Source organism: Drosophila albomicans, chromosome 2L (assembly GCF_009650485.2).
Source record: "Drosophila albomicans strain 15112-1751.03 chromosome 2L, ASM965048v2, whole genome shotgun sequence".
Taxonomy (NCBI): Eukaryota; Metazoa; Arthropoda; class Insecta; order Diptera; family Drosophilidae; genus Drosophila; species Drosophila albomicans.
Genome location: NC_047628.2, coordinates 14,403,811 through 14,429,814, shown reverse-complemented (window position 1 = coordinate 14,429,814; position 26,004 = coordinate 14,403,811). Strand labels below are relative to the sequence as shown.

The 26,004-nt window shown below is 38.6% G+C and overlaps 4 protein-coding genes across 5 annotated transcripts; 1 reads left to right on the top strand and 3 right to left on the bottom strand.

Annotated features, from left to right (window-relative positions):
• Positions 1-7,828: 7,828 nt before the first annotated feature.
• Positions 7,829-10,236, bottom strand: LOC117565758 (uncharacterized). Of its 2 annotated transcripts, none has more exons than XM_052002115.1 (2): positions 9,569-10,236; positions 7,829-8,798 (listed from the first exon to the last, which is right to left on the bottom strand). In XM_052002115.1, the coding sequence occupies exons 1-2, from the start codon at positions 10,115-10,117 to the stop codon at positions 8,367-8,369; spliced, it is 981 nt and encodes a 326-aa protein (XP_051858075.1). In that variant the 5' UTR covers positions 10,118-10,236; the 3' UTR covers positions 7,829-8,366. The 2 variants fall into 2 exon arrangements, with proteins under 2 accessions (XP_051858075.1, XP_034100902.1); XM_034245011.2 differs by lacking the exon at positions 7,829-8,798 and adding an exon at positions 8,838-9,503 and having other exon boundaries at positions 9,569-10,225.
• A 7,039-nt stretch (positions 10,237-17,275) lies between these two features.
• Positions 17,276-20,211, bottom strand: LOC117565354 (protein I'm not dead yet). The gene is made up of 10 exons (XM_034244412.2): positions 20,072-20,211; positions 19,871-20,012; positions 19,698-19,814; positions 19,492-19,640; positions 19,325-19,439; positions 19,208-19,257; positions 19,016-19,138; positions 18,278-18,962; positions 18,086-18,223; positions 17,276-18,017 (listed from the first exon to the last, which is right to left on the bottom strand). Exons 1-10 carry the CDS (start codon positions 20,074-20,076, stop codon positions 17,883-17,885), a joined length of 1,659 nt encoding a protein of 552 aa, XP_034100303.1. The 5' UTR covers positions 20,077-20,211; the 3' UTR covers positions 17,276-17,882.
• A 3,223-nt stretch (positions 20,212-23,434) lies between these two features.
• LOC127565199 (uncharacterized) lies at positions 23,435-24,014 on the bottom strand. Its single transcript, XM_052002702.1, has one exon. The coding sequence runs from the start codon at positions 23,978-23,980 to the stop codon at positions 23,687-23,689; it is 294 nt and encodes a 97-aa protein (XP_051858662.1). The 5' UTR covers positions 23,981-24,014; the 3' UTR covers positions 23,435-23,686.
• A 410-nt stretch (positions 24,015-24,424) lies between these two features.
• Positions 24,425-25,894, top strand: LOC117564370 (peritrophin-48-like). Its single transcript, XM_034243087.2, has 3 exons — positions 24,425-24,532; positions 24,602-25,176; positions 25,244-25,894. Exons 1-3 carry the CDS (start codon positions 24,481-24,483, stop codon positions 25,838-25,840), a joined length of 1,224 nt encoding a protein of 407 aa, XP_034098978.2. The 5' UTR covers positions 24,425-24,480; the 3' UTR covers positions 25,841-25,894.
• Positions 25,895-26,004: the final 110 nt, after the last annotated feature.

Sequence of the window (26,004 nt, the reverse complement as noted above, 5' to 3'; positions counted from 1 at the left end):
CTCCCCTTACTACTCCAGCAGCAGCACTTGAAAACTTTTGTGCTTGTCATGTGCAACCTGTCCAACTATGGCAGAGTCCTTCTTGCTGCCAGTTCCTTCAACGTCCTACAGCCTAAAGGCTACAAATCCAACACAATGCACATGTTTCTGAAGCCGTTGCTCTCACTCTCACTCACACTCTTTACTGCCATTTCCCAGTCCAAGTGCCGAGCGGAAATGAAAAATCAAATAGAACAACTCATAATGGCATTGCAAGGAAAGGAAACGAAATGAAACGCAATGCAACACAACGCAACGCAATGAAATGGCATTGGGGGAGCATGGGATACAGCGTTGTGTGGAACGAAACGGAATGGAACATGCAATAGCAACGGCAGACCTCTGTCGCATTCATTGGCATGGTTCGAGCCCAGGCCATGGCAATTTTCTTGAACAATATTTTTTTGCTGCTGCCGCTGTTGCTGTTGCTCATGATTGTCCACGTTGTTATTGTTGTTGTCTAGGCAAAGCAGGCTGTCCTTATACGTGTGTGTGTGTGTGTGTGTGTGTTTGAATTGTCTGTTGTGTGGCACTCAATTACACTTTCGTTGTCACTAAAAAATCTTCAACGAGTCGCAGAGCTGCTGCAAGCAGAAGCTTTGCATATGTCGCAATCTATTTGCGAGTGTGCTAGTCTCTCTCTTTCTCTATGTGTGTGAGTAGGTGTATAAGTATGTGTGCCTTGTCTGACACTTGACGTAGATATCTTTGGAGAGCGAATGCTACGGCTGTCTTAGGTGAACACACACACACATTCGCAGCAGATAAAAAGCAAAGAGAGAACATGAAAGAGAGGCGAGTGCTTGACATCCAATAAAGATTACCAACGATTGTTAAACACAAATTGCGCTTGATGATGAGTTATGTGCCAGAGCATGCTCCCAAACACACACAAACACACTCACACACACATTCTCACATACATTTACATATTGTGGTCCAACATTCTTTCACTTTTTTCTTCTACTTCAGCTTTTCCACTTGGCAGTTACGAGTGCTGCAAATCAGCTTTGCAGCTCGACATCTTCTTCAGTGATAAGGATTGCCTCAATATTTGTGATTTCAATTCACTATGGGGTGACTAGCTGGTTAGAGTGATTTTTTGTTTGTAATATATATAATAGAATAGCATACTAAATAAATATTTGATATCAAAAATATTTTATTAAGAAACATAATTAGAAAAAAATAACACCTGAAAATAAATACTATAACTGCATTTTGCTAACTAAGCTGACTTTAAAGAGAAATGTCAGTAGTACAGAAACAATCAGCTATCTCTTCAAACTCAGAAGTTTGGCTGATCAGTAAGTAACCGAAGAAAACTTGCCCTTATATTTATTATGCGAAAGGCTTTTTGTGTCAAGTAGGCAATAATTTGTTGGTGCTTGAAGCATGGGCTGCCCATTGATTGTAAGTCGAATCAGACTTTGATTGAGACTCCATGCAAATATTTTGAGTATGGAGCTAATGAGTAGAGCTTGCACCTTACATGGAACCAATGCAACAATGGGAAAGCAATGTGAACTCGTAGAGAATCGCATCACTCAAAACCTTTCGCTTCACACTTTAGTTGTGTTGTGCTGGAAAAATGCATTTGCTGCTTTTTTTTAAGCCTCCTCGTTTAGCTACTGCCTATGGCAATTTGTAAAGGGGAATTTTAAATTTGTAAGGTAAATTGTAAAATATAAAAACAAGAAAATGTGCTCCATTGTGCGTAAATTTTTGTTTGTGTTTTTGTGTTGCTGTGAGAGTGTAACAAAGTTGTTAAATTTGCCAAAAGTTCTGTCAAAGTTGTGAAATGAATTTCGAGTGGAAGCGTATTATCAGAGCAACTGTGAAATTAAAATTCTTCCCTTCAGCCTCTATATAGACAATATGTGGACTCATCTATCGTGTAATAAAGTGGTAAAGAACAGTGGAAGGAGTGCTGGAGTTCATAAAGATACTAAATTGAATATTCGATTGCATTTTCTGTTTGTGTGCTTGAGTATTTGTCAATTTGTGTGTATGTGCCAGGTATTTATCAGAATATCTGCAAATTTCAATTTTCACAATCGAATGACTCCTTCAAGCTTATTTGTCCATTAGAGACTAGCTGTCATGTAAATTTCATTTCCATTTAGTCATCCAGCAAAATGTCTGTGTTCATTTGCCATTTTTGCTATGTCAACTCAACTTTTGTTTCGCTCAATTTCGCCGCAAAAAGAAAACACAATAACATCCGTATAGTTTTCGTTATTGTCTCTTTCACTAACTGACTGAAGTCATTGGGTAAATAGATTTTTGTTCTGCATATTTGCATTTGGTTTTCGGGGAAAATGGAAATGGAAAATGTGCAGCTCGTAAAAATGAAGACTGTTCTTATGCCTGATATAACATTTTAGAGATTCGTTTCTTTTTTTTATGATTTTTAATCCTGCCCTTTCGGCACAAAACATTTATTCAGCTGCCGCATGTTTTAGTTATTATTACAGTCATTTTCATTTTCATTTCACGCTTTTCCTTTTGCCATTTTTCACGGCCTTTGTGGGGGCCCTTAAAAATTAAAATTTTTAATGCGAAAGCGTATTCTATATATGTATGTTTGCTGTGTCCTGCTGTGGCTTTTGTGTGTAGTTTTTGCACTAGCAGTTTTGCTCTCGAGGGGAAAATGTTCATGTCCATTACATTAATTAAATTATCTTCACGTTTTGGCCCATATGGCTTGTCAATCGTAAAAACCAATACGTTTAATGCATCTGCCGCACACACACACATACACAAACGCACAACTGAGAGTAGAAGAAGAAAAATGCGTATAAAACTCCAACAGCAAAATCACGTACTTAAAAGCAATAAGCATTTTTATACAGCCACGCGCAGTGGCCTGTTGACAAAAGTTGCCCAAAATATCACGCAAAAAAAAGAGAAAAACGAGACAAAAAAAAAATCCACACACACATACACACACAATTCTATTAAAACGCAAATTTCAACAGATTAACACAGAGCGACACTGAGATGGAGATGAAGATGCAACCGAAAAAAAGGAAAAGAGAAAAAATACTGAAAGAGATGACAAGAGCGCGTGTCATTTGCCGTGTAACAATTTGAAACTTTTATCGTGATTTTGGAAAAGTTAGAAAGCTAAAACTTGGCTTTAGCCTCTGATGCTTTAAGAATACGTTAAACTTTTTACGACTTCCGTAGATGAGACTTTCCATCTCTTAGTGTTGTGGCACTCTAAATATACGATCCACGGTTTATGTATCCAATGTACGTGAATGTGTGTGTGTGTGAGGCATGATGGAAATGGAAAGTCGCAACTGGACTTTCGACTTTCATGCTGTTGGCCAATTTTAATCGACGTCTAATGAAATGCCCTGATAGGCAAAGCTGGCCAACAGCTGTTGCTAATTAACCTGCCCATTTAGCCCCGACGCGAAGCGACGCGACGCCGAGGCATTAGTTAAAAAGTCATCAAAATTCACTGATTGAAAAAATGCTGTTGCGTATACGCCCCTAGGGAAATAGAGAGCGCGAGCAAAAGAGAGAGAAGGAGAGAGTGTGTGTGTGTGAGACAGAGAAAGAGATGGGAGTCTGACCACGTAAAAAACTCAAAGTTCATTGCATATTTATAGCTGGGCGCCGCATAGGTTTTGAGGCCTTTTTAAATATTTAAATGCCTTGTGAAAACAAAAACACGCAGCATACACACAGACACAGAGAACGAGTGAGCGAACGAACTGTAACAAAGAGGCAACAAAATGTTGCAAGAAGCAGATGCCATAAATAAACAGAAGCAGCCGTGGCAGCCGTTGCCGCCAATGGCGCACCTTTTGGGAATCGCATGTAAACTGGCAACTGTAAAGCCAGCTTTGCTTGCCACATGCCTGCCACACACTCATACACACATACACGCAGCATACCACATGTGAGTGAGAGAGAGAAAGACGCTTAAAGTTCGTTTTAAATCATTTAATAATAGCCAAAATGACCTTAGAGTATTGCTAGACTGTAAATTTGCTTACAAATCCATATAACAAACATCAAGTTGCTTTAAGTTGCAACTTGCAACATTTGACTTTAACGCTTCCTGCTGCTTCTATGCAAAATATATGCACAGAGAAGATCAAGAAAGAGAGAGTGAGAACTCGACTTTTATTTAACTAGGCTAAGCGGCTTTTGCCATAGACAAACTTTGGCTTGCCAAAATCCGCTTGACTTTTTGGCCAAGACTTTATTGCAAGTGTGTGTTCGCTCATGTGTGTGTGTGTGTGTGTGTGTGTGCGTGTGAGTTACAAGCAAAACGCATAAAATTCTCTTACTGTAAAACTGTTTTTGTGGGGTTTTTCAACACTTTGCAAGTTATGCAATTTGTTTCAACAATACAAGCCTGAGCTATAAATATTAAATTGAGTGAGATTTACCAACACAAAAACATATTTGCGTGCAGCATTATAGTTATTCTTTATTTACTTATTTTGTGTTTTTGCTTGTCTTACGCTTTGCTGCGTGACAAAAGCCTGTTTTAAACACTGTCTCTGACAGCCGTTTGGTCACAACTTTTGCACAAGACAAAACCGTCAAATGCATGCACAAAAGACTAGGCATATTTCACTATACATGCGTGAGTCTGTCTGTGTGTGTGTGTGTGTGTGTGTGTTTGTGATTGTGTTTGCATACAAAAGGTTAAAGTGCGTTCTTTTGTATTGTTTTCGTGCATGTTTTTGTTGTAATTTATTTGACAGTTTTGACAATTTAAAAACGCGAAAGCGTGTGAAAATGAAAACGGCCATGAGCCAAACAAAAGAACTGAACGGTTCTGTCGCAACAGTCGCAACATATGCACACGCTGCGTATACGTTATATATCCAAAACACACACACACACACGTGCGAAGTTTTTGGACTGCGCCGCAAGGCGCTAATGTTGAATTAAACGAATGCTGACAGCGACATAAACAAAGGGCGACCACTGAACGGAGGCTCGGCGCTCTAAGGCCGCAACAAGCGTTGAATTTATACGTATATGCCACACACATTCACACATATGAATCTCTGGGCAAAATATCTGTGAATATTTATGATAAATTGCCGCTGTACGAGAAACGTGTCGCTGACATTTTGGCGCCTACAAAAATAAAACAACAAATTCACACAGCGAGAACGCGACTGAAGAAGAGTGAGAGCGACAAAAAAAAAAGGAAAAAAAAAAGAAAAAGAAAATCGTGATAAACGAAATTCGTAACTCTCTGGCAAAAGTCAAAGTCAGCGTGAAATGTTTATATGACATTTTAATAACCCAACAAACTGGCATTATTATTATTATTATTATTATTATTGAATGGTGAATGCCAAAAAATGACTTTGTAATGCGATTTTCGCATGCATTTAAAATTTGACAAGAAAACGAAAAACGAAGCAGAAATGTATTAAAAATTCGCAAGTAAATTCTATAGCTGAAAAGCCGCATTTACTGTCAAGCCGCAAAAGTAAGCTGGCATTTCACTTTATTGGAAAATGCCAAAGAAAACAAAAGCGTAAATAAAAGTGTGTGTGTTCGAGTGTGTGTGTGTGTTTATATTTAAGCAATAAGCGCGAATAGCACATGCGATTGGTGAATATCTCCTCTCGAGCTAAGCTTTATTGTCTCTGCCATTTGCAGAAGCTCAAAAATCTCTGGTCGCATTCAACCTGTTAGCTGGGGCCAAGTGCTTACCAACCATCCGAGTTTTCTCTGAGCCAGCAACCAAGTGACGAGTACAACTGTTTGTGAGTGTGTGTGTACGTGAATAATCTCTATATATGTGTGTGTGTGTGTGTGAGTGCGGCACAAATGTAGCCGTAAAAGTGCTTTTACGTAATGCGCTGTCTCTGATGCGGCTCCCAAATGAATTTCATTTCATTTCGTACGTGTATTTTAGCCTTGAAGTTTCAGTTTAAATGCTCAAGTCACAACTTGTTAAACTTAAAGCCATATGCAAGCTACCAAATCACACGGATTAGTCAAAGCACACAAAGACACAAGTTCTGACAGCTGAAACCGCCTTGAAACTGTCGAAATTTGCTATACTTGTATGGACAAAAGTTTGACAAGGCTTTATTTATTATGGTAAGGCAACTGTTGAATTGAATTTATGGAATTCTTTCACAATATTTTGTCAAAAATTTGAAAGAAATTTTACGTTAACAATTCATTTAAATATATTTTTATTTGATTATTTTATTGATTTTTAATAAATTATTTAATTTTAGTGTAAATTTCAATTTCTTTTATCAAACAAATGAGTTATTAATATTATTATTTATATTCAATCAAAAACTACTTTTCTATTTTTTATCAAAGTTAGTAGGTAACAAAATTATTTAATCTTCATTATATTTTCGCTTTAGAATTCGTATTTTTGGGTACATACTATTTTTAATTATTCAACAATTTGATTTTTTTGTTTAATTAAGTTTAGCAAATAAATAAATAATCATATTCAATGAAAAATGCAGTGAAAAACGCATAAAAAATTAATAATATTAATAATAGCTATAGAATTAAAAATTTAAAAAACAAATAAACATATTTTAGAATAAAATATATTATTTATTCAATTATAAACAACGCAGAAATGCATTTAAGACTATTTATTGTGGTTCAATTATCTCAGATTATTCGCATCTCATGCTCATTTCAATCAAATACACTTTTAAATTCACATGGAATTTAGTTGAGAATGCCTTTGGGAATGTAAAGTGTTAGAGAAGAATGCGACTTATAGTTGCCTCAGTTACCTCAATGTTTGCCAAAGTTTTGTCAGCTCTCAATTTCTATTCTTGTGGTTTGTTTTCACAGGCTTTGCCAAATTAATTATACACACTCGAACTTTACGACTATTTGATTACTCTTATCCGTATCTGCAGCAGCAGCAGAAGCAGCAGCAGCAGAAGTAACAAAAGTAACACCTGAGTGGCAAGAGCAACCTTCAAAGGCAGGTAAATAGATTTAAATGCTCATCCGGGGACTTGCTTAAAGAGCCGCAGTTCACCAAGGGGGGAATTTTGCGGTTTTACATTGTCTTCAGCCATGTGCGAGTCGAGTATTTGTTTTACTTTACTTATGCAAATGCGAAATGTTGCTCTGCAGTGTGCACTAACGGTTAAACGCACGCACACACACACACAGGTGTGTTTGTTGCACCATTTTAATTAAACACATTTACATACAGACGTATACGCAATGTCGTTGCTCATACGCCACCTGACACGCCTCCACTTTTGGCCCCTACAAAATGCACCTTTCTCTTTTCCTCTCTCTCTCTCGCTCTGTGTGTCTGTATCTTTTTTTTTACTTATTCTGCTTGCCAGTTGAGATTTGCATTTGCATATTTCTTGTTGTTGAGCAAACGGTTTTGTCATGCTGTTTTATTTATTCTCAGCTTTTTTTTCCTCTCTGTGTTTACCCTGTAATAAACTTGTAACAATTTATGCAATAGCAAGATGTATCCCAACCCTCTGAAGCAATTGTTCTAGACACAGCAAATAACATTTTCCACATTTTCCGCTTAAATTTCTAATACCCAGTGCGAGTGATATTAATTATGCATTAGAAATGTAAAGGAAAAAAATGGTAAATCTGCTTAAAGGGTATCACTTAGTCTGAGTGTTTGTTTGTTTCTTCTTCTGCAACATTCTTAATATTGCTTACACAATTTTTTTTTGTTTTATTTTGATGTTTTTCTTTTTCCCCTCTTTTATGATTCTTAATAAAACTTGTGAAAATTGCATTCTGGTTAGAATCTTGTTGTTCTCTTATTACTGCTGTTGTTTTTGCTTTTTTGTTTGCTCTTGTCCTGCATTTTAATACATTCTTTTTATTTTTGTGGCTACGTCGCTTGTTTTCATTTAGAAAATTACATGGATGCACTTACTTGCATATGACAAGTATCTCATTTTGGTTTTTGCTGGTCCTCTGAGCGCCAAAAGGGCGCGCTCCTTGAGGAGAATAATTTTGGTAAGATGTACGAGCTGTGGATTTTTTTTATTATGCTCAATGACACGAATTGCAAACGGAAGTAAGCGGAATTTAAATAGCATTTCATTTGCAGTTTACCTGTACGCATAATTATGCAGCACTTTGCATTGAAGTATTTATTGTCTCAGCCCATTTGCAGTTGCATTGTCTTTTGCCTTATGCGTGTCTTGTTTTTATACCATATTTTTTTTGGCTGACTGTGATTGCTGTGTATTTATTTGTTTATCATGCTGTCAGTTCGTTTAACGGGTAGGTCAATAAATCGCTGGCGATTTTTAATTAAGGAAACCCATTGCAGACAAGCTTGCCAACCAGCGACGTCAGTTGGATAAACAAAAGCAAAACGGCGCCACACACAAGCAGCAGTAGCAGCAGCAGCAAACACTCAGCACCAGACACACCAGAAGCACAAGGCGCAGGACGATGATTATACGCATATCCTTGCCAGGGCGCCATCCACCAGGCGTCGCGCTTATGCAAATGGGTTTTAAGTCAAGAGCGAAGGTCAGTGCATCCAGGGACGCTATCGCAATGCGCGCTCTCTTTTCTCTCTGGGTCTTACTTGTTAAATGCATCCTCTGCCCACCGCCTGGTGCTTGGTGCCCAAAACTCATTAACAGCTCTGTTGCCCCTTTTAACTCGCCCACTTGGCTGGCTGCTGACTTGCGCCTCATGTTGCCTCTTGCATTTAACACGCCACACACAACATTCCCCCTTGGTTCGGACAACTTCAATTTTCTTTCAAGCGCAAGCTGAAAAAATAATACAGTTGGCGTTGGATTCGCAGTAAGGTAAATCCGCTTAAATGCTACTGCTCAAGACTTTTCAATAATTCACGAAAACAAAAAACTGAAGTAGAGCAAGAAGGTAAGGCAACAAAATTTAAAGAAGAGGCTTCATAAGCCAGATGCCGAGCATAAAATGCGAATACATAGAGAAAGCGAAACATGGGAAAACCAATAGCCCAAAAATCCCAGCTGTACTCGTATTTGTATACTTGATACACTCTCTTTCTCATACCCAATCAGAGTGTTTGTGTATGTAAATCTCTCTAAAAACCATCAGGTATTTAGCAAAACGAAAACAGTAATAGACAAATGGACAGCGCTTAAAGATGCTTTCATGTCTTAATCTACAGCTTGGTCTTTTGACTCCGAGCAACATTAAGTGCTGCTGCTTCAGACTCCAGTATTAAGTGGACTTTTTGTGGTGCGGTTGATTAAAGCATCCAGAGACCACTTGCCACCGCCAAGGCGAGTGAGGAGCAAAAGCCCAGCCACTTTGCTGAGCATTGAACTTATGAATTGCAGGCTAATTGTTAAATCGTTCCAGCCCCAAATGAGCGATCCATTTGCCTGCCACAACAGTGGTGCAATCATCAGGCTGGCCAACAACTTGCAGCGAATTCCCAGCAGCATTAAGATAAAGCATGCCACGGCAAATGGTTTGTTAATTATCTAAAGACGATAAGTATTGCATGGCAGAAGCAGCAGCAGCTTAGTTCTCTGTTCTATTGACTCACCTGATGTGGCTCGACAATCCACAAAAGACACACACAACACATGCCAATGCGTGCGACCGAGAGCAAACGTTGCAAGCTCCGCTGTTGTTGTCTGTCATGCTGCCAGCAGACGCCAGCAGTTGCTTGGCGTTGACTCTGCCGCATTGCCAACAGCAGCAGCAGCAAACACCCAACATCGACGCAATAGTGCAGCAACAATTCATAATCCCAAATACTAAAGGCGAGTGTTCGCAACGTGCGCTGCAGCCAGAGCATAGCGACACCGTTGCCGCTGCCATCGTTGCAATTGCAGCTGCACCCAATTAGCACAGTGCCAGTCAGAATTATGGCGATATCGAGCAGCATGTAGATAACTCCAATTGTTTCCCATCCATTCATAAGCATTGCCATATGATGTGCATGCATTCGCAGCTGCAGCATCGCCTGCAGTGCATCCTCCAGATAGCCGAAAAGAATTAGAGACGCTGCGACTTGTGGTATCCATGCTCGGATTCGATTCGCAGCAAATTGGACAAAGCCAAAGATGGCTTTAAAGATTGCTTTGAACATTGCAAAGTTTTGACGTGCAATTAGAGGAATTTTTGTTATTTGTTTTATTTTGGCGACAATAAAAGCAGATGTGACACAGCTTGCTAGCAAATGTTAGTTGTTTTTGTTTTGATTTGTTAAAGGATTTCCACAGTTGTTTGCTGGCTTAGCGTCTGATAGTGTCAATTGAAAACAAATTTTGAAACAAATATAATATTTAGCATGAGAAGTTATCAAATTATATTTTGTGAAGTCAATTATAACAACGAAGTTTTAAAGTGCTTTCTTTGTTTGATTGAATATGGATATTTTTATTATTATTTTTATTCATAATAATACAAGAATTAAAACCAATGAAATTGTTTTTTTTTTTAAGAAATAGTTTGCGTATAAATTGTTGTAATGTAAGTCAGTAATCCGTTTTAAAATAACTTTTTTCTATATTATATAATATAAATAATACAAATATTTTCTATATTAATATATGCTTTTGCTTATAATAATACCATTCGTTATTAGTTTTTACTTTTAATCTTATTGAATGATTATTTGTTACATATTAAGCAAATCAGATAATGCACTAAGCAAGTTTTTTAAGCTGTAAAAAAACATTTTAAATTTTTTGCAGTGATCAATTCAAAACTCTTATGTAAAGGTGTTCCATTAAAGAAAACAAATCCGACACAGATCAAAATTAAGTATACGAATAGTCGTACCCACATATACCAAAGTAGTCGCCTGAGGACTCTTCAACTCCACACGTGTGCTTATCTCAGGTGAGAAAGTGCAGAGCTCATTGCAATTAGTTAATGTATTGTAGCTGCACGACAACTACTACTGACGAAGCTGCTGCTATTGCTGCCCATGGCACAATTATGGATAATTAGTTGATTGCTGACCGCTTTGTCACCGCTGTTAATATTGCTAATACGCACCGTGGGTCAGCAACTGCCGCCAGCTATAATTATGAATATTTGATGGCGCTGCCAAAGATTGCTTTGGGCAAGAGCTACAAAGCCAAAGAGATGTATTAAATGTAAGAATATGTTTGATCAAAAGACATTTGACCTCTGCCCTCAATCTAAATACAGTAAGCAACTCTTTGGAAAGCCAAGTCGATTGATTATTGAAATCCTATCCTATAGATGGAGTTTTTATGAAGGGTGTTTAAAAATGTACTGAAAAGTTGAATTTTAAGACGAAGCGACGCATCGTTGTATCCATTTTAATACCAATGACTGTCAGCAAACTGTGCAAACATTTTGCAATTTATCTGCTGACACAGCAGAAATTAATGCCACAAGTGAAAAGGGGGAGCTAAGGCGACAACCTGATGGGGTTTACATTGACATTCATTACCTTCTTCTTCGGTCGAAGCAAAAACAGCTTTTGTTTGTGGTCCTTATTTAACGAGCAAAGTTGTGTTGTGGCCCGAAAAATTAACAAAAATTACTTGAATTAAATTCTATATACGGGCATAAACAAAAGGTCCAAAGTGAGGGCTGCTTGCTCGCCAGTCTTGTGCAATGGCATGGAAACGCATCTGGAAGTTGAATGAAGCCATAGTCCGTGCCCATGTCCGTATCCATGTCCGTGTCCGTATCCGTGTTGGTGTTCGTTTTCGTGTTTGTATTCGTGTTGTAAGCAATTCTCGATTATGAGTCAATGGCGTACAATAAGAGGCCGGAATCAAGAACCAAACAACAATCAAACCTTACGTAAACAAGGCAAATGGCACAAAGCACTGGAATAAATGGCATCAGGCTAAGCTCAGTGCCTGGCCAGATTGTCCATTATATTCGAGGCCCTTGGCAATATGCTAAGAAAGAATGGAAAAGAAGCACAAAACTACTACACACAGAGTACTACATACTATACGTGGCAGGCATGGCATTGGGTCTAATTATGTGACGGAGGCTGGGGATTTGAGATGATGACAATAACATTGGCCGAGTCAGAGTCTCAGAAAGTGAGAGAGAGAGAGAGAGAGAGAGATCTGTGAGCTAAGGCTAGCCGTAAATTATAGCTGCAAGCATTTGAATTGGCCTTCAGAATAAATGAACTATAAGAAATAGTTTGCCAGCACAAAAGTTTATTAATTACGCAAATTATTTCATCTTCATTCCATTGCCTTCTTATAACAAATACTGCAAAACGTGCTGAACAACTTGTCGGGCAATTTGGAGAGAAAACTCTTTCCCTTCGACCATTTCGGGCATTTCCCCCATTTGCTCCACTTTGCGTTGCGTTGCGGACTTCTCAAAACATTTTCAAGCTAATCAAATCAGCGTCGCTTTTTCTTTTTCTCACTTTTTGTTGTTGGGCGACCACTGATGCTTGAGGGGCTGCTTGTTTGATGGCGGAGTGGTTGTGTTTTTGGGACATGCTGCGGAGAGGGTGTGGGGATGTGGTGGCAATGCGGCCACAGTTCGTTGATTTTGTTACAAATAATTTGAATCTATGTCAACATTTTCAACGCAGCGCGGTAATAATTCATTTTTGTTTTTCGCCACAATTCGTGACAGCTAATCACCAGAGGCAGACAGAAAACAGCCCGAGACCAAACACAAATACAACCACAAAAAGAGAAACGACAACAACAGTAACAACAGCAACAACAAAACCAACAAAAAACAAGCGTCCATTTTGAAAGATGGCGTCATGGCCGCCTGATTTCCGGCTGCGCTTCAAACTGTAAATGGCAAATGAATTTTGCGTTTTGATTCGGGTCGCATTTCATTATGCTTGGCAAATTAAAAGCAACATTTAAGAAAAAATAAACAATCAAATTTGCCAGACCGAATATACGCTACACTTAAAAAAGAATTACTACAAAAATGTCGTAAATACCAACTACATTAAATCAAAATAAAATTGAGCACAATTCTTTGATGATTATGTACATATGTAATTCTATTTGAAAGAGCATTAAAAAAGTCGAGACTGCAATGCGCCATTTCATTTTAAGCGTGCAATAATTGAGGGCGACATTTCAAATACATTTCTGATCATTTATAATGCGATGTAATCGTTTTAATTTTATTAGCTTTTTTCTATAATTTTTACATTTCCGTTTTGCATTCGGTTTTATTGAAATATTTTTTTACACGCATTTGCATTTGCCATTAATAGTTGTTGTTGTTGTTGCTGATAAACACTGACAAATGTCGAAGCTTTGACACTATCAGCATTGTTATTGTTATTAGTATTATAATGTATTGAATTAATGTAGACATTTATGCGTTTGTCGGACATTGATTTTCTGCTATGCGAACAATTTTTACGAATATGCTAAAAAAAGCGTACAAGAATTTAATTTCATGACAACTTTGAGTGCAAATAGAATGTTATTACTGAAATTGTGTGCAACTTTAAGAGCTTTGAAATTGTATTCTTGTAAAAGATATCTATACAACTACAGTCCAGATGCCTAAAATGCTTCACACAAAAGACTTCTGAGAAGTGCAAATCGCGAGTCGTTAGATTATACCCTAGTTAATAACTTAAAGAATTTAGTTTAAGTGTATCAGAAAAAGGTCGAAATTTAGCCAAAAGTTATTTGCTTTTAATTTCTTTTGAAGGTAATACTATGCAGAATTTACGGAAGTCATAATCATGTCCAGTTTTTGATGTTTTATGTGCACAGGGTATAGAATGAATACCTAAGTTTATTGACAACAGCAAAGAATACAGCTTTTTCTTGCCACATGTCAGGCTCTCTTGGGATGACTGGATGCCTGGATGGCTGGCTGGCATCCTGTTTTGTTGCTGCCTTTGTTATTGCAGTCGAAGACATTTATGTTATCTTAAAGTCCTCAGGGCAGTCCAGAGCCGAACAATGCAAGTGAATTCACCAACAAAAAAAGAAGCAAAATCGGAGCATGAAAAAGCCCGATGAAATACGGCACAAGACAAGAGATTTGTCATACTTACGGCCAAAGTATTCATGCTTCGTATTTAAGAGGCCGACATGCAAAAATGAGAGACAATGGACAGTCATTTAGCTGTGTTGTTGGCGTGAATATTTTGACAGCATGTTTACTTACTGGGCACACTGTACACTCACCATTGTGGCACTGTGGCATTTGAATGCATTTTGCAAAAGTTGTGCGGTTGTCAGGCTGTCGTCTGCCACAACTGCTGCCACCACCGTCTCAGCCACAGCCATAGCCACATTGTGCATTGTGTGCTGCGGCCCGTGGAGAGAAACTGCTGCGGTTTGTTCTGAGCATGTTCCATTTTCCCCGGTTAGACCTCAATGTGTCTGTAGGCTGAATTTGATGCTGTCAGTCGCCACGCAATCAGTCAACAGCAGCCAGATAGCAGAGTTGGGACGGTTAGCAGTTTAGCCAGCGGCGTCAGAGGCAGGCAAACAAATCAATTAGCGGGCTAAACAGCTTATCGGGCATTACGCTTAAGCTTAGCGCCACATTGCGCATACGCCGAGTGAGTCGCGGCTTAGTTGCTTACCTACCAAAGAATTTACATTACGATATTACAATATTACCGCTTCCGACATGCGTTGACAAATGAATCGCAGTGTAACGTGGCGTATGCTTAATGTTGCGCATACGTCGTCGTCGTTCTGCGGTCGGCAGTCGCAATAAATATAAATTTACACAAAAAATGCCGCAACGAGATAAAGGAATCTTCTTTAATTATAAAGTAAGAAGCAGCTCTCGAGAGACGAGTGTCGAGTGAAGCGACGCCAAGGATAAAACGCACACAAAATGATTTATTTATACACTGCGTATACTTAATATTGTGCGATATCATGGCAGGCAGAAAAGACTGTTTACTTGCCATGTATTATGACTAAAGCAAAGAGTTGACGTGGCTTTCTATAACTTCAGCCAGCCGCCAGTCAGAGTTTTTTCTATGAAATGAAAGCTGCTTTCATGATAGCAACTCGCTCATGGCATACGGCTGTCTGTCAGTCATTAGTATATTTAATAGAGCTGACATGAGCCAACATGCAGCTGATGTGTCTCTCCATTTGAATGACGTCTTTTATGTCCACGAGCAAAACTTCATGCTGCAGCTAGAGCTAAATTAATTGTTTGCAAACGATTTCACAACTAAGGCAAAGAGAGACATCGTCGTAAGTCGAAAGTCTGGCTTTCGTTTAATGGGATGCCACAAATTAAATTTCATGCCTAGAACACATCTGAAATACCTGTGCACAATTTTGTCAATTTGACTGTGTGAAATCTGCGCAGATGTCAAAAGGGATAATGAGCTTGAAGCCGGATGGGCAGGTTGCCAGCCAGCAGCCAGCCACCAGCCGCCAGTTGCCATCAAGTAAGTCAGCCATTCAGTCAGTCAGTCAGTCAGTCAGACTGGGAGTCAAGTCACGGTGTAGGCATTTTCCAGCAGAGGGGAAAATCAGCTTAGGGCGTGCATGCCATTTGAATATACTTACTTATGTATGTGCGTATATGCATCTTCCCCTATTTATTTTTCCAAAGGTTGGGCTCGAGGCTAAAATAGAATGAAATTGACAATTGGTTGGCGGATAAAATGTAAGCAAGGCATTTTAATTTTTCCTTTTATTTTCACTTTTTTTTCGTCGGCTTTTAAAGCGCTAAAGAGATGATGAACAAGTGTAGCAGCTTATGGGAGCATCTTAGTAGGTTAATTTGAAATTTCAGTCGAAATACTCGAGCTTATTATGATTACATTACAAATTTAAATTTACTTTTTTGCCAATGATAGGCTAATGATGCTCGAATGATTTTCGTTTGATGGAAAACAATAGCTTAGTTACGGTTGAAAGGTGCAAATGTATATATATATTTATGTACATATTGAAATTCGGGAAAATATATTTATAAAGGTGTTAAGAAAAATATATACAAATTTGGGAATTTGATAGAGAGAAATTCTATGAGTAAACAAAACGGGTAAAAAGCCTTCAGCTTAGAGTTTTTTACTGTGAAATACCCGCTACACATTTTTAAATAAAGCAAACATTGTGGGATTTATTTTTAAAATATATGAAATTAATATACTAAAAAATACTTAAAATATGTAAGGTACTTTTATATACTATTATATTCTTAAAATATACAAAATTATTATTATTTTACACTTAAAGCTATTTTTGGTATATTGTCAGAGTGTTACATTCAAAATATGCCATAGAATTTACAAATATAAATACTAAAATATACCAAAATTGGTCGCAAATTATGTTGTCTAGGTTTTACGTAATGCAAAATAAATAGTAATCAAAACAAAATAAAACAATTAAATAGCAAATTCTGGAATGTCGTGAGCATAATGAATATTCATGGACTGCCTCGCGACGAATTTAATAATTAAATAGTTTGCATATAAATGCGCCCACAAATGGGCAACAGTTCAGAAGGCTGCCAGGCATCCCAGACCGGCATGCAGACTGTCTACGAACGCCACTAAGCCAACACACAACATTGGAACAGTTCCTATAGTTAGTTGGGCAGTGTGTGTATACTACGCCCACTTTTTTTGGGGGGCGCCACTCAACTCAACTCGACTCGACTGGCAGCTCCATTGGGACGAGGATGTCTAAATTAACAAATGAATTATTTAGTGCGAACAGTTTCGTGGGCAATGTTTGGATTTACAACAATGCGAATTAGGTGCGAATGACCAGGCGGGGATTACCCTAAATGCGAAACTGTGTAATTTGGTTAAAAGCGTTGCACGACGTTGCCACCACATGCAAATGTTTTTGCTCGGCAAACACTTTAATGAAACTCTTAAAGTGGACTTTTCTTTAAAGTAAGCGCATTTTGGCTCCTCTTGGCTGGTTTACATTTGTGGCCACATTTTAACTTCATTCGCCACAAATTGCGAAATTTCTATTTACCAAGCAAAGCACAGAAAAAAAAAATGGGATGCTTCTTAAGCCACGTTATGCACACCTGTGCTACACTTGGCAAAATAAAAACAAATACAAATTTAATTTTGTATTTTTCACAAAATTATTTACATGTCATCTACAATTTTAGTATTTGTATTCCCAACTAAAGAAATAAAAACATTTTAAAATTTTGTAGTTTTTTTTACACATAATATTAAATATGTTATTTTAACTTAATTATTTATGGCACTTTTTTAGAGATTTCTTATAATAAATATCTTTGAACATCTTTATATATATAATATAATATATTTATTTTTATAAATTAATGTAATATTTAATTGATGTAAATATTAAATACCGCCTTACATTGTCATTTCTAAACTTTCAAAATAATTTAGTTACTCGATTACTTTCAAAACTTTCAAGAGAAATCTTTATATATTACAATTAGAATTTACTACACGAATAAATAATAGCCAAACATTTCTCTCACTGCATACGCGATAGCTGAACTATATTTAGCTTTTTGGCTGCATTCACAATATCACCCAACTACAATTCTCCGGATGTCTGTCCGATTGTCTGTGAGGTCTGCCGGGTCGGGTCAGCTGGGTTCTGTTTTACGACTGTTTTTTGCTCGACATGCTGCGCTCTCTGCGCCATTTTGCAACATACCAACAAAAATACAAATAAAGCGAAAAAAAAAAAAAAAAAAAAACAAAGAAGGAAAAACCGACCCATGCTTTACGGTGTAGGAATCTTCAACCCTGCACAAAATAAGAGTCAACTGACAATGTCTGTTGTAGATGGATGACTGCTGCTGATGCTGATGCTGCTCGCGGCGATTGTCATTTTGGCGCATATGTAATTTTTGGAGATGAAAACAAGTTTTTGCAGTGAAACTTGCAAACGCAAATTGCCCTTTGGGTTTTTTTTTTAGGGCTTATAGGTGTACTTGAAGTCATCATCTTCCACCTTCAAGTAGCCGTCGAAAGCAAATTCGCCAAAGGCTCTAATGCCAATACAAATTGACGCGAAGACGAATATACACGGCACAATGCCACCAATTATCTGTAATTATAAAAAAAAAAAAACCTAGTATCAAATGGAAAGGAATTCAATACGGAATTGGTACTTACAAACTGAAAGGGTCTGAGATTGCCCCAACCGGCGACAATTGTGTTGGATGCATTGCTGCAAGGCAGCAAAAATTGATTGTGCAGCGAGAGAGCATACGGAATGCCAACGCTGCCAGTTCCCTTGCGCAATTGAATTCCCTAAAAAAAGAGCAAGTAAATATGAAAATAAAATAGATCATTGCCATCACTTGCCGCTTTAAACATGGGCATCAGTGTCATGCGAGCCAAGGCGGTGCCAGGCGCCAAGAATGTGAACAACGTGCCCAATGAGCTGCCCAAGAAGAGGCAATAGCCAAGATCCAGTTGCTTGCGCACCAACATCTGTTGCAACAACAGCAGCAATTTGGAATCTCGCAGACCAACTACGAATCCATGTCCGGCTGCCAACATAAAGATGTGGGCCCAAGGCGTATTCGAATTGACCAGCTTCCAGCCGACCAAAGAAGGAGATGTGCCCGGCTTCTCGGGTTCACGGCACACGTAATAACGGCAAAAGAAATAGTTTGCTGGGATCGCAAAGAACAGAATGCAAGCGGCAATCAAAGCGACTGAGGCGCCACAACGGGCCAAGTGGATTTCATCATCCCATCCATTTGTGAATTGGGGGCTTCGAAGGACTAGCGCTATCATTGTAACCCATAACAATATGGCAACAAGTTTGGCATGGATATTCCATGGGCCCATGGCGGTTTTCTTGTCATTCATGGCCTTGGTCATGGTATCCTTGCCCGCTGCGGCAGCTTCGACTTGTTCCTTCACTGGTCCACCGAACAAGCCAAGGAAAACAATTTGAATCCACAGAATTGCCACGATATATCCTAGAATATGTGCGAGTAATATTGCAATAATAATACCACCTACACCCGCCTTCATAAAGCTGCAAGATATGGAATATGCTAAATTAATTCTTCGCCAATTACAGCTGCTTACAGATTGAAGACGGTCAAGATGATGCCATTGGGATTCTGAAATGGCGAGAGCATTGCGCCAATTGTAGATGCATAGCAGACGGTCAAATAAATGCCAACGACTGGCCAAGTTGGATATGGCTTGCTAGCAAATTGAAAAAAAATGGAAATCAACTAAGTGATAGTACATACAACATCGATAAATCAAACTTACGCCTGTCGCTCGTATGTTTCCTCTTCACTATTTGCTGTCAATATGCCAGCCTATAAAAAAATAATAATTAATTATTAATGTACTTGTCTTTTGAGGCAACATATATTTAATGCGCACCGTGTTGTACTCGGCGACAATTGCCATTGCTATCTTCATAAAAACCGCGGACACAAATGAGGCGTTGAACAAAAATGAAAGTTCAGCGACGATTACAAAAAGCAAAAATTGCAAACTGCGAAGTAGAGGTAAAAGTTAATAAAGGTATGAATATACAAATTGCTTACAATCTTATATTGCCGCCGACGAAGCTAATCGCAATTGTTGCCAGACGTTCGTTTAGCTTTGAGGATTCCATGGCGAGACCTATGAATACTGCTCCATATGTTTCGAATATTAGATCGGAATAGTGGGCGGTACATAACGATTTCGAGGTCTGCAAGTGGAAAGTTTTCTATTAATGTGAAAACTTTAGTCGAGTAAGTCAACCTACCGATATACCACATATCGGTATAAAGACAATGAAAATAAATGCAATTGCACCCTGCGCCATAACATTGAATATATAATAGAGATAAACACAAACTGTCAGATAGATCATGCGATATGCCTGCAATAAACAAGCTATAAATTCTATATCCATTTTCAATTATCCATTTGTCTTACATGCACTTCGGGTCCGAGTAAAATCGGACTAAATAGCAATGGAATTAGCACAAGGAGCACGCCTTTATAATGAAATAAGCAAAACTTTTTGCGCTCATCTTGCTCTGGGTATGGCAGTTGGCCGGGCTTATAGTCTTCTTCGCTAAATGCGTGGTGTATATAAGTAAAAGTATTATATGAGCGGAAACATTAATTACTTACGCCATAAGAAATTATTGTACTTAAATTTAATCTGTAAAATTATTTGCCACACATCAATTTTTAATATAAAGTGTATTCCATCTGACGACAAATATTCTAAGTAACAACTAGATGGAAAAAGTTGTATATGATGATTTATTAAACGACGATTGCTGCGATTTTAAAGTATATCAAAATTTAGTCGATGGAAATATTAAATTGCTAAAATTGCAAACCAATATGCACTAAGAAAACATGTGGATAAATAAGACTGTTTACACAAAATACAAACGCTTTATGGCTTCTTGTATCTTTGAGTTATGTTCCTGCCATTCCCTTTGCTTTGTTAGCTCGATATTAGCAAATAAGCATGAGAAAGTGATTTGGTTGAAAAAATATTGACTCATCAGGCAGCGCAGAAGCTTTGCAAATTAATATCATCGTGATGAATGAGTTTTTTTATGTGCATATGAATGAAAATAAATGTCTGATTGCAAATTTCAGTATAAATTTGTGGGCTTTTTAATTCGCCAGCAGATGAGTTTGAGAATTAGTCAGAATGAAATTTCAAAAAAAAAAAATATTAATGCTATAAATTAGTCTGTCATAAATGTGTTATCAAAGCCACTTGAGTAGTTCGAGTGGCACTTGAAGTGATCGTAGGTAATGTATTAATTGTTGTGTTACTCAGGAAATATCTAAAACTAATTATAGCCACTTCCATTCGTAGTGTGATTCATGTTGATAACGCTTATCACGCTTGCTTTGTGGTCAAAGGTATTATTTGTGATTTGTTCGTGTGGTATTCCCCCTTGGACTTACTCGATTACTAAGCACTGCAATGGCTGGTTGAATTTTAATGATTGAATTTGAATACAGATTGGTATACTATAAAGTGAGTTTTTCTGATGTTGACATTCGACAAGCACTTTTGTGGTAACTAACAGTAAGTACGAACAATATCTACGAATATGCCTGACTATCTTCATAGTGGCAATGTTGAGTCTTCAGCTATCTTACGCATGCTTATTGCCAAAGTTTTTTCTAATAGCTGGCAAGTTTTGTGGGTCAAGTTTTAAGCAGCGCGTTGCCAACCAGCCAGCCAACGACTCACTGCCTGCACTTTTGGCCAATAAAACTTTTCACTGCTGGCAAAGGAATGGCGATGGGGAAGGGGAAGGTGAAGGAGAAGGGTTGTAGGGCCACGTGGCGCGTAACAATGCGCACTCGTTGGCAATTTTGCGTAACTGTTCGCCGTTCTGGTTCGTTAGGGTAGTCAGATGCCTGGACTGTTCCCCCTTTCTCTTTCCGATTCTCCCTTGAGCTGGCTGCATAAACTTTGCCCGCCAGCCAAAAGCGGATGTCACTGCAGATAATGTTGCATCAAATGTTTTGGGGCGCACGTGTCTCTGTCGTCCTGCTCCTGCTCTCCGTCTGTCTTTGGTATCCGACTGTCTGTTGGCTGCTGACTGTCAGCGCACCTGTCTCTGACTCACCTGCTTCTTGTTACTTTGTTTGTGCAATCGGCAGTGAAATGCGCGATCCATTCTTCCTCCTTTCACCTCCCTTCTTTTTTGTCTCTCTCTCTCTCTCTCTCTTTGCATGCCTTGCAAAGTTTTGTGGCTCAACTTATACCCTGAAACCAGTCCAGGTTGCCCGCATTTGTTGTTCTTGTTTCATTTGAGTTCATTGTTGGCCTGCCATTTGGTTTTCGGGGTTTTGTGCTACAATATTTTCCATTGCCTGCCTCAACTGCTACTGCAACTGCAACTGCAACTGATTCTGCAAACGACGAGCATGTATTTTGGGCATGCGGCTGTTTTTAAATGTAATTTCGACTACTAGTGCCTCTGGTTGGTTTTCCACTTCAATTAATCCGGCATTCATTCAATTTCTTTTGGTAATTGAAATTATTCGTGTAAATGTAAAGTTGCGCTCGTTTTTATTTGCCAAGCTCCAGTTTTTGCTGTGAATTTCCAAGAGAAAGTGAAAAAGTTAAAGTGCGAAATAATGGGTTTTTTATTTACAAAATTCTTAATACTTTTATTCAGTTTCTTTTTAAATACAAATTTTATTAAGATACAACAAATTTTAAGGATTTTTTATAGCTGATCAATAAAAATAAAGAAATAAATTAAAATATTGCAATAAAAGTAATAATTAAAATTTAAAGATTTTTTAAAGATGCTAAAAGAAAACTTGTAATAACATTATCATTATTTATAGTTTCCATATAAATATTTCCATCTTTAATTGTTATTTAGTAAAGCTTTTTAAAGTTATTATTTACATTTATTTACAATTATTTTCATATGCATTGACATTGATATTTATATAATTCGTTTCAATTTTAAATATGGTTAAAATTAATAAATATGGATTTAATGTATATAGATTTAATGTATAGATAAATTAAATAATAACACATTACGAAAATGTCAATGAAATTTTGTTTAGTTCTTTTTTGACATTGATATCGAACGATTTCGACGAACTACAAACAGATAGATAAAACTAACCCAAAATCTTACAGTCTTACATTCAATACGAGTATTTTGGCCTGTGAAAAACAATTCTTATCAAATGTTTTAGCCGTATCACAATGTCAGCGACAATTTATAGCAGTGCCATGTTCTGTCATCGGAATTAAGTTGAACACGTGTGAAATCAGCTGTGGCAAGTACCACAGGTAAACCGCTCTGAAAACACGGTTATTGTTGTTGTAGATTGATGTTTGTTGTCATTGTTGTTGTATCTAGATGGTGATTGACGGCGACGCTAGACTTGAATGCAGTAGCCATTGAGGTATGTGGAGCCCGAAGCGGAAACAATGACGGGTACAACTACCACAATGACGGCACAAACAAACAACGCTACGTATGAACGTATGACAATAGTAATAACAAAAACAACAACAGCTACAACAACAATAGCAAGGACGGCAGCAACAATAGCCAAACAAAAAGAACACGAAATGGCTGCGGATGTTGATTGACTTTTTGTTGAACAAATTTTCGCATACGGAAGTTTGATAAACAAAAATGGCCAAGTTTTGTCTTGGATTTATGCGGCGCCCTCACTTACACTTTTTCTCTCTCTCTGTTTCTAGCTCCCTCTTTAGTTCTCCTTCGTCAGTCTCTTTCTGTTGTTGTACAAAATTTGCATGGTCTTGCGTCAAACGGTGCGTATACGCAATGTCAGGCAGCAACGACTTTTGGCAAAGACATCAAGCTATGAGTGAAAAGTGGCATCGTTTGACTTCGCCACGTTTTACCGGGGTCTGATTAGGGTTAAGTGTGCGACCTCGCCAACCTCGCAGCACCCGAAAACATGTAAAATAATTATACTATAATGCGAACATAAGCCCGTAGACTGATGGTCGGCGCATGTTGCCAGTTCAGTTTTATGGCATTAACCGTAGAAGTTTTCTCTCTGCCTGTCAGGCAGTCAGCCAGTCAGTCAATGCCTCAGTCAACTGCCTTTTGTGTGTGAGACAAACTCTTGTCAAGTGTGGCCCAGATTTTGAGCTGCTTTAAGCCGATTTCAAAGTCTGTTGCTGTATTTTCCCACATATTCTTATTTAATCCTAAAAGTACAATGGCTCAAAGAGCTGCAACAGTTAAGCGATGATATAAGTTAAACGCGTTTGCGGCAACGTCGTCCAAAGAGCTCCCATCCCCACCAGCAACGCTGATCGGTGTCCATCAACAGTTCACTGGTCATCGTCAGCTCCTTCTCTTCCGCTAAGATCTGAGCACAATTCCTTTGCTCGTATTCTGGCTGCAATATGTCCAGTGTTCGACAATAGTCTTCCATATCCAGCGGTCGCGACTGCTCCATATCCAAGACAATTTTCCCCGTACAATAACTTGAGATAATCAAGGCAGCAACAAGCAATTGAATGCACAACTCTCTTCGACTGCACAGCATGCTGCGACTGCAGGGCGACGACTAAACTTGTAACTTAAAAACAGAGTCTAGCTTTGCCATCGCGCAAAACTAATAAAAATAGAAAACAGCTGTTTAGACATTTCAAAATATAATTAATTGCTAAAATCGCGACTGGCACAAGCAAGCAATATTATTAATCTACAAATTAAATGGAGATTTCTATGAAATTATATGTGTTGTTTAAAGACAAGCACTTAATTGAGTGGCCAATTGATTACAACAAATGTAGAGCCTAATAAATGAAACTATTTCGTGGAAAAAGTGAAAAATTCTTGCGACTCTTATCAGCTTAAGAAGTTGTGCGTGATGCGAGCAATAGCTTGTGAAAAATACAAGATAGCGTTTAATTAAAATTGGTTAACAAGCATCAAGCTTATGTTGCCACATTTATCAAATTAAATAAAATTGGAAAATGTTTCAGTTTACGTATGTGCTTTTATCTGAAATTGCGAAGAAGATTTTCGGTATAAAAGCCTAGAATGGCGCAGCAAAGTCATTCAGTGTTTACTAGACAATTACCTATCATGGCTGGTAAGTGACAATTACAAATCGCAATCGTATCGAGGATGAGCTACAAAAAATTTGATATATGAATTCCAGGTACTTTCCTGTTCGCAACGATTCTGTGCTTGGCTCTGGGCAATGCTCTGGCAGCCGATGTGCTCGAAGGATCCTACAACGTGACCCAAGTGTGCACCATGGTGAAGACGGGCACCTCACTGGGCAGCATTCAATCCTGCGATTATTATTACGTCTGCGGCTCATCTGGACCTGTGAAGACTACCTGCTCAACTGGTTACTCATACAACTTTAGGACTCAGACCTGCCAGCCCACCGCCCAAGTGACCTGCTACTATGGCATGGAGAATCCATGTGCTGGCAAGACTGGCTCCAATTTTGTGCCAAAAGTGAACACTTGCAATGGTTGGTACTGGTGCAATGGCGAAAAGATTGGCAACACTGGCACCTGTGCAAGCGGACAGAAATTCGATAGCACAGCCCAGAAATGCGTCTATGGCAGCTGCTTAGCGACTGACAGCACCGATGAAGACTCTCTGTCAAGCTATTGCGATGTGGTGCCACCCGGCATGTACTTTGGAAGCGTTAGTAATTGCAAGCAATGGTACACTTGCAGCAGCAACGGCACACTCTCAACTGGAGATTGCGCGTCAAGCGTAAGTCAATACTAATTCCACTTTTATATTTAACTATTCCTATTTATGTTTCGATTGATTGTTTTAGGCATTCATTGTGCAAACCGGTTCGTGTGGCTATAGCACCGATGCCGGAGCCTGCGATAGAATTGTCGAAGCAGCCACGCCCTCATCGTGCACTACGTCTGGCACCAAGGCACCAAGTAACACCACATGCGGCACTTGGTATTTGTGCAATGGCAGCACCTATGTGGAGCAAATCTGTCCCACTGGCACCTACTATGATGTCGGCACAGAGGCCTGCGTCACCCGTGCGACTGCAACTCCGGCCGCTGGCTGCAATCGTTGCCAGTATGCAACAACTACATTTGTCAATGCTGTCAACGATGAGCTTTGCGACACTTATTACTATTGCTCTGACGGCAAGGCTGGCTCTGTTACCACATGTCCAGGAGAACGCTTTTTCAATGAAGACATCCAGGCATGTGATACTGATTCCAAACTAGCGGCATACGTGCCAACGCATGGTGCCTGCAAGGGAGCCAGTGTCTCCTCTACCTCTACGACAGTTTCAGGTGCAACTGATTCCAGCGCTTCCACTGTCTCAGGTGAAACTGCAGCGAGTGACGCATCGACTGACGCACCCACCACTGTCGAAGCCACCACAGTGAATGAAACTAAATAGCTATAAACAATACTGTGGCCACCAATAATAAATAAAGCAAGCATTTTAACAAAATGATACTAAATTGTATAATTCGCATAAATCAAATGTAAACGAATTCATTTCAAGATTAAATATTTGACAAATACTTCGCTTGGGGTATTTCACTAAACGACATCTATTAA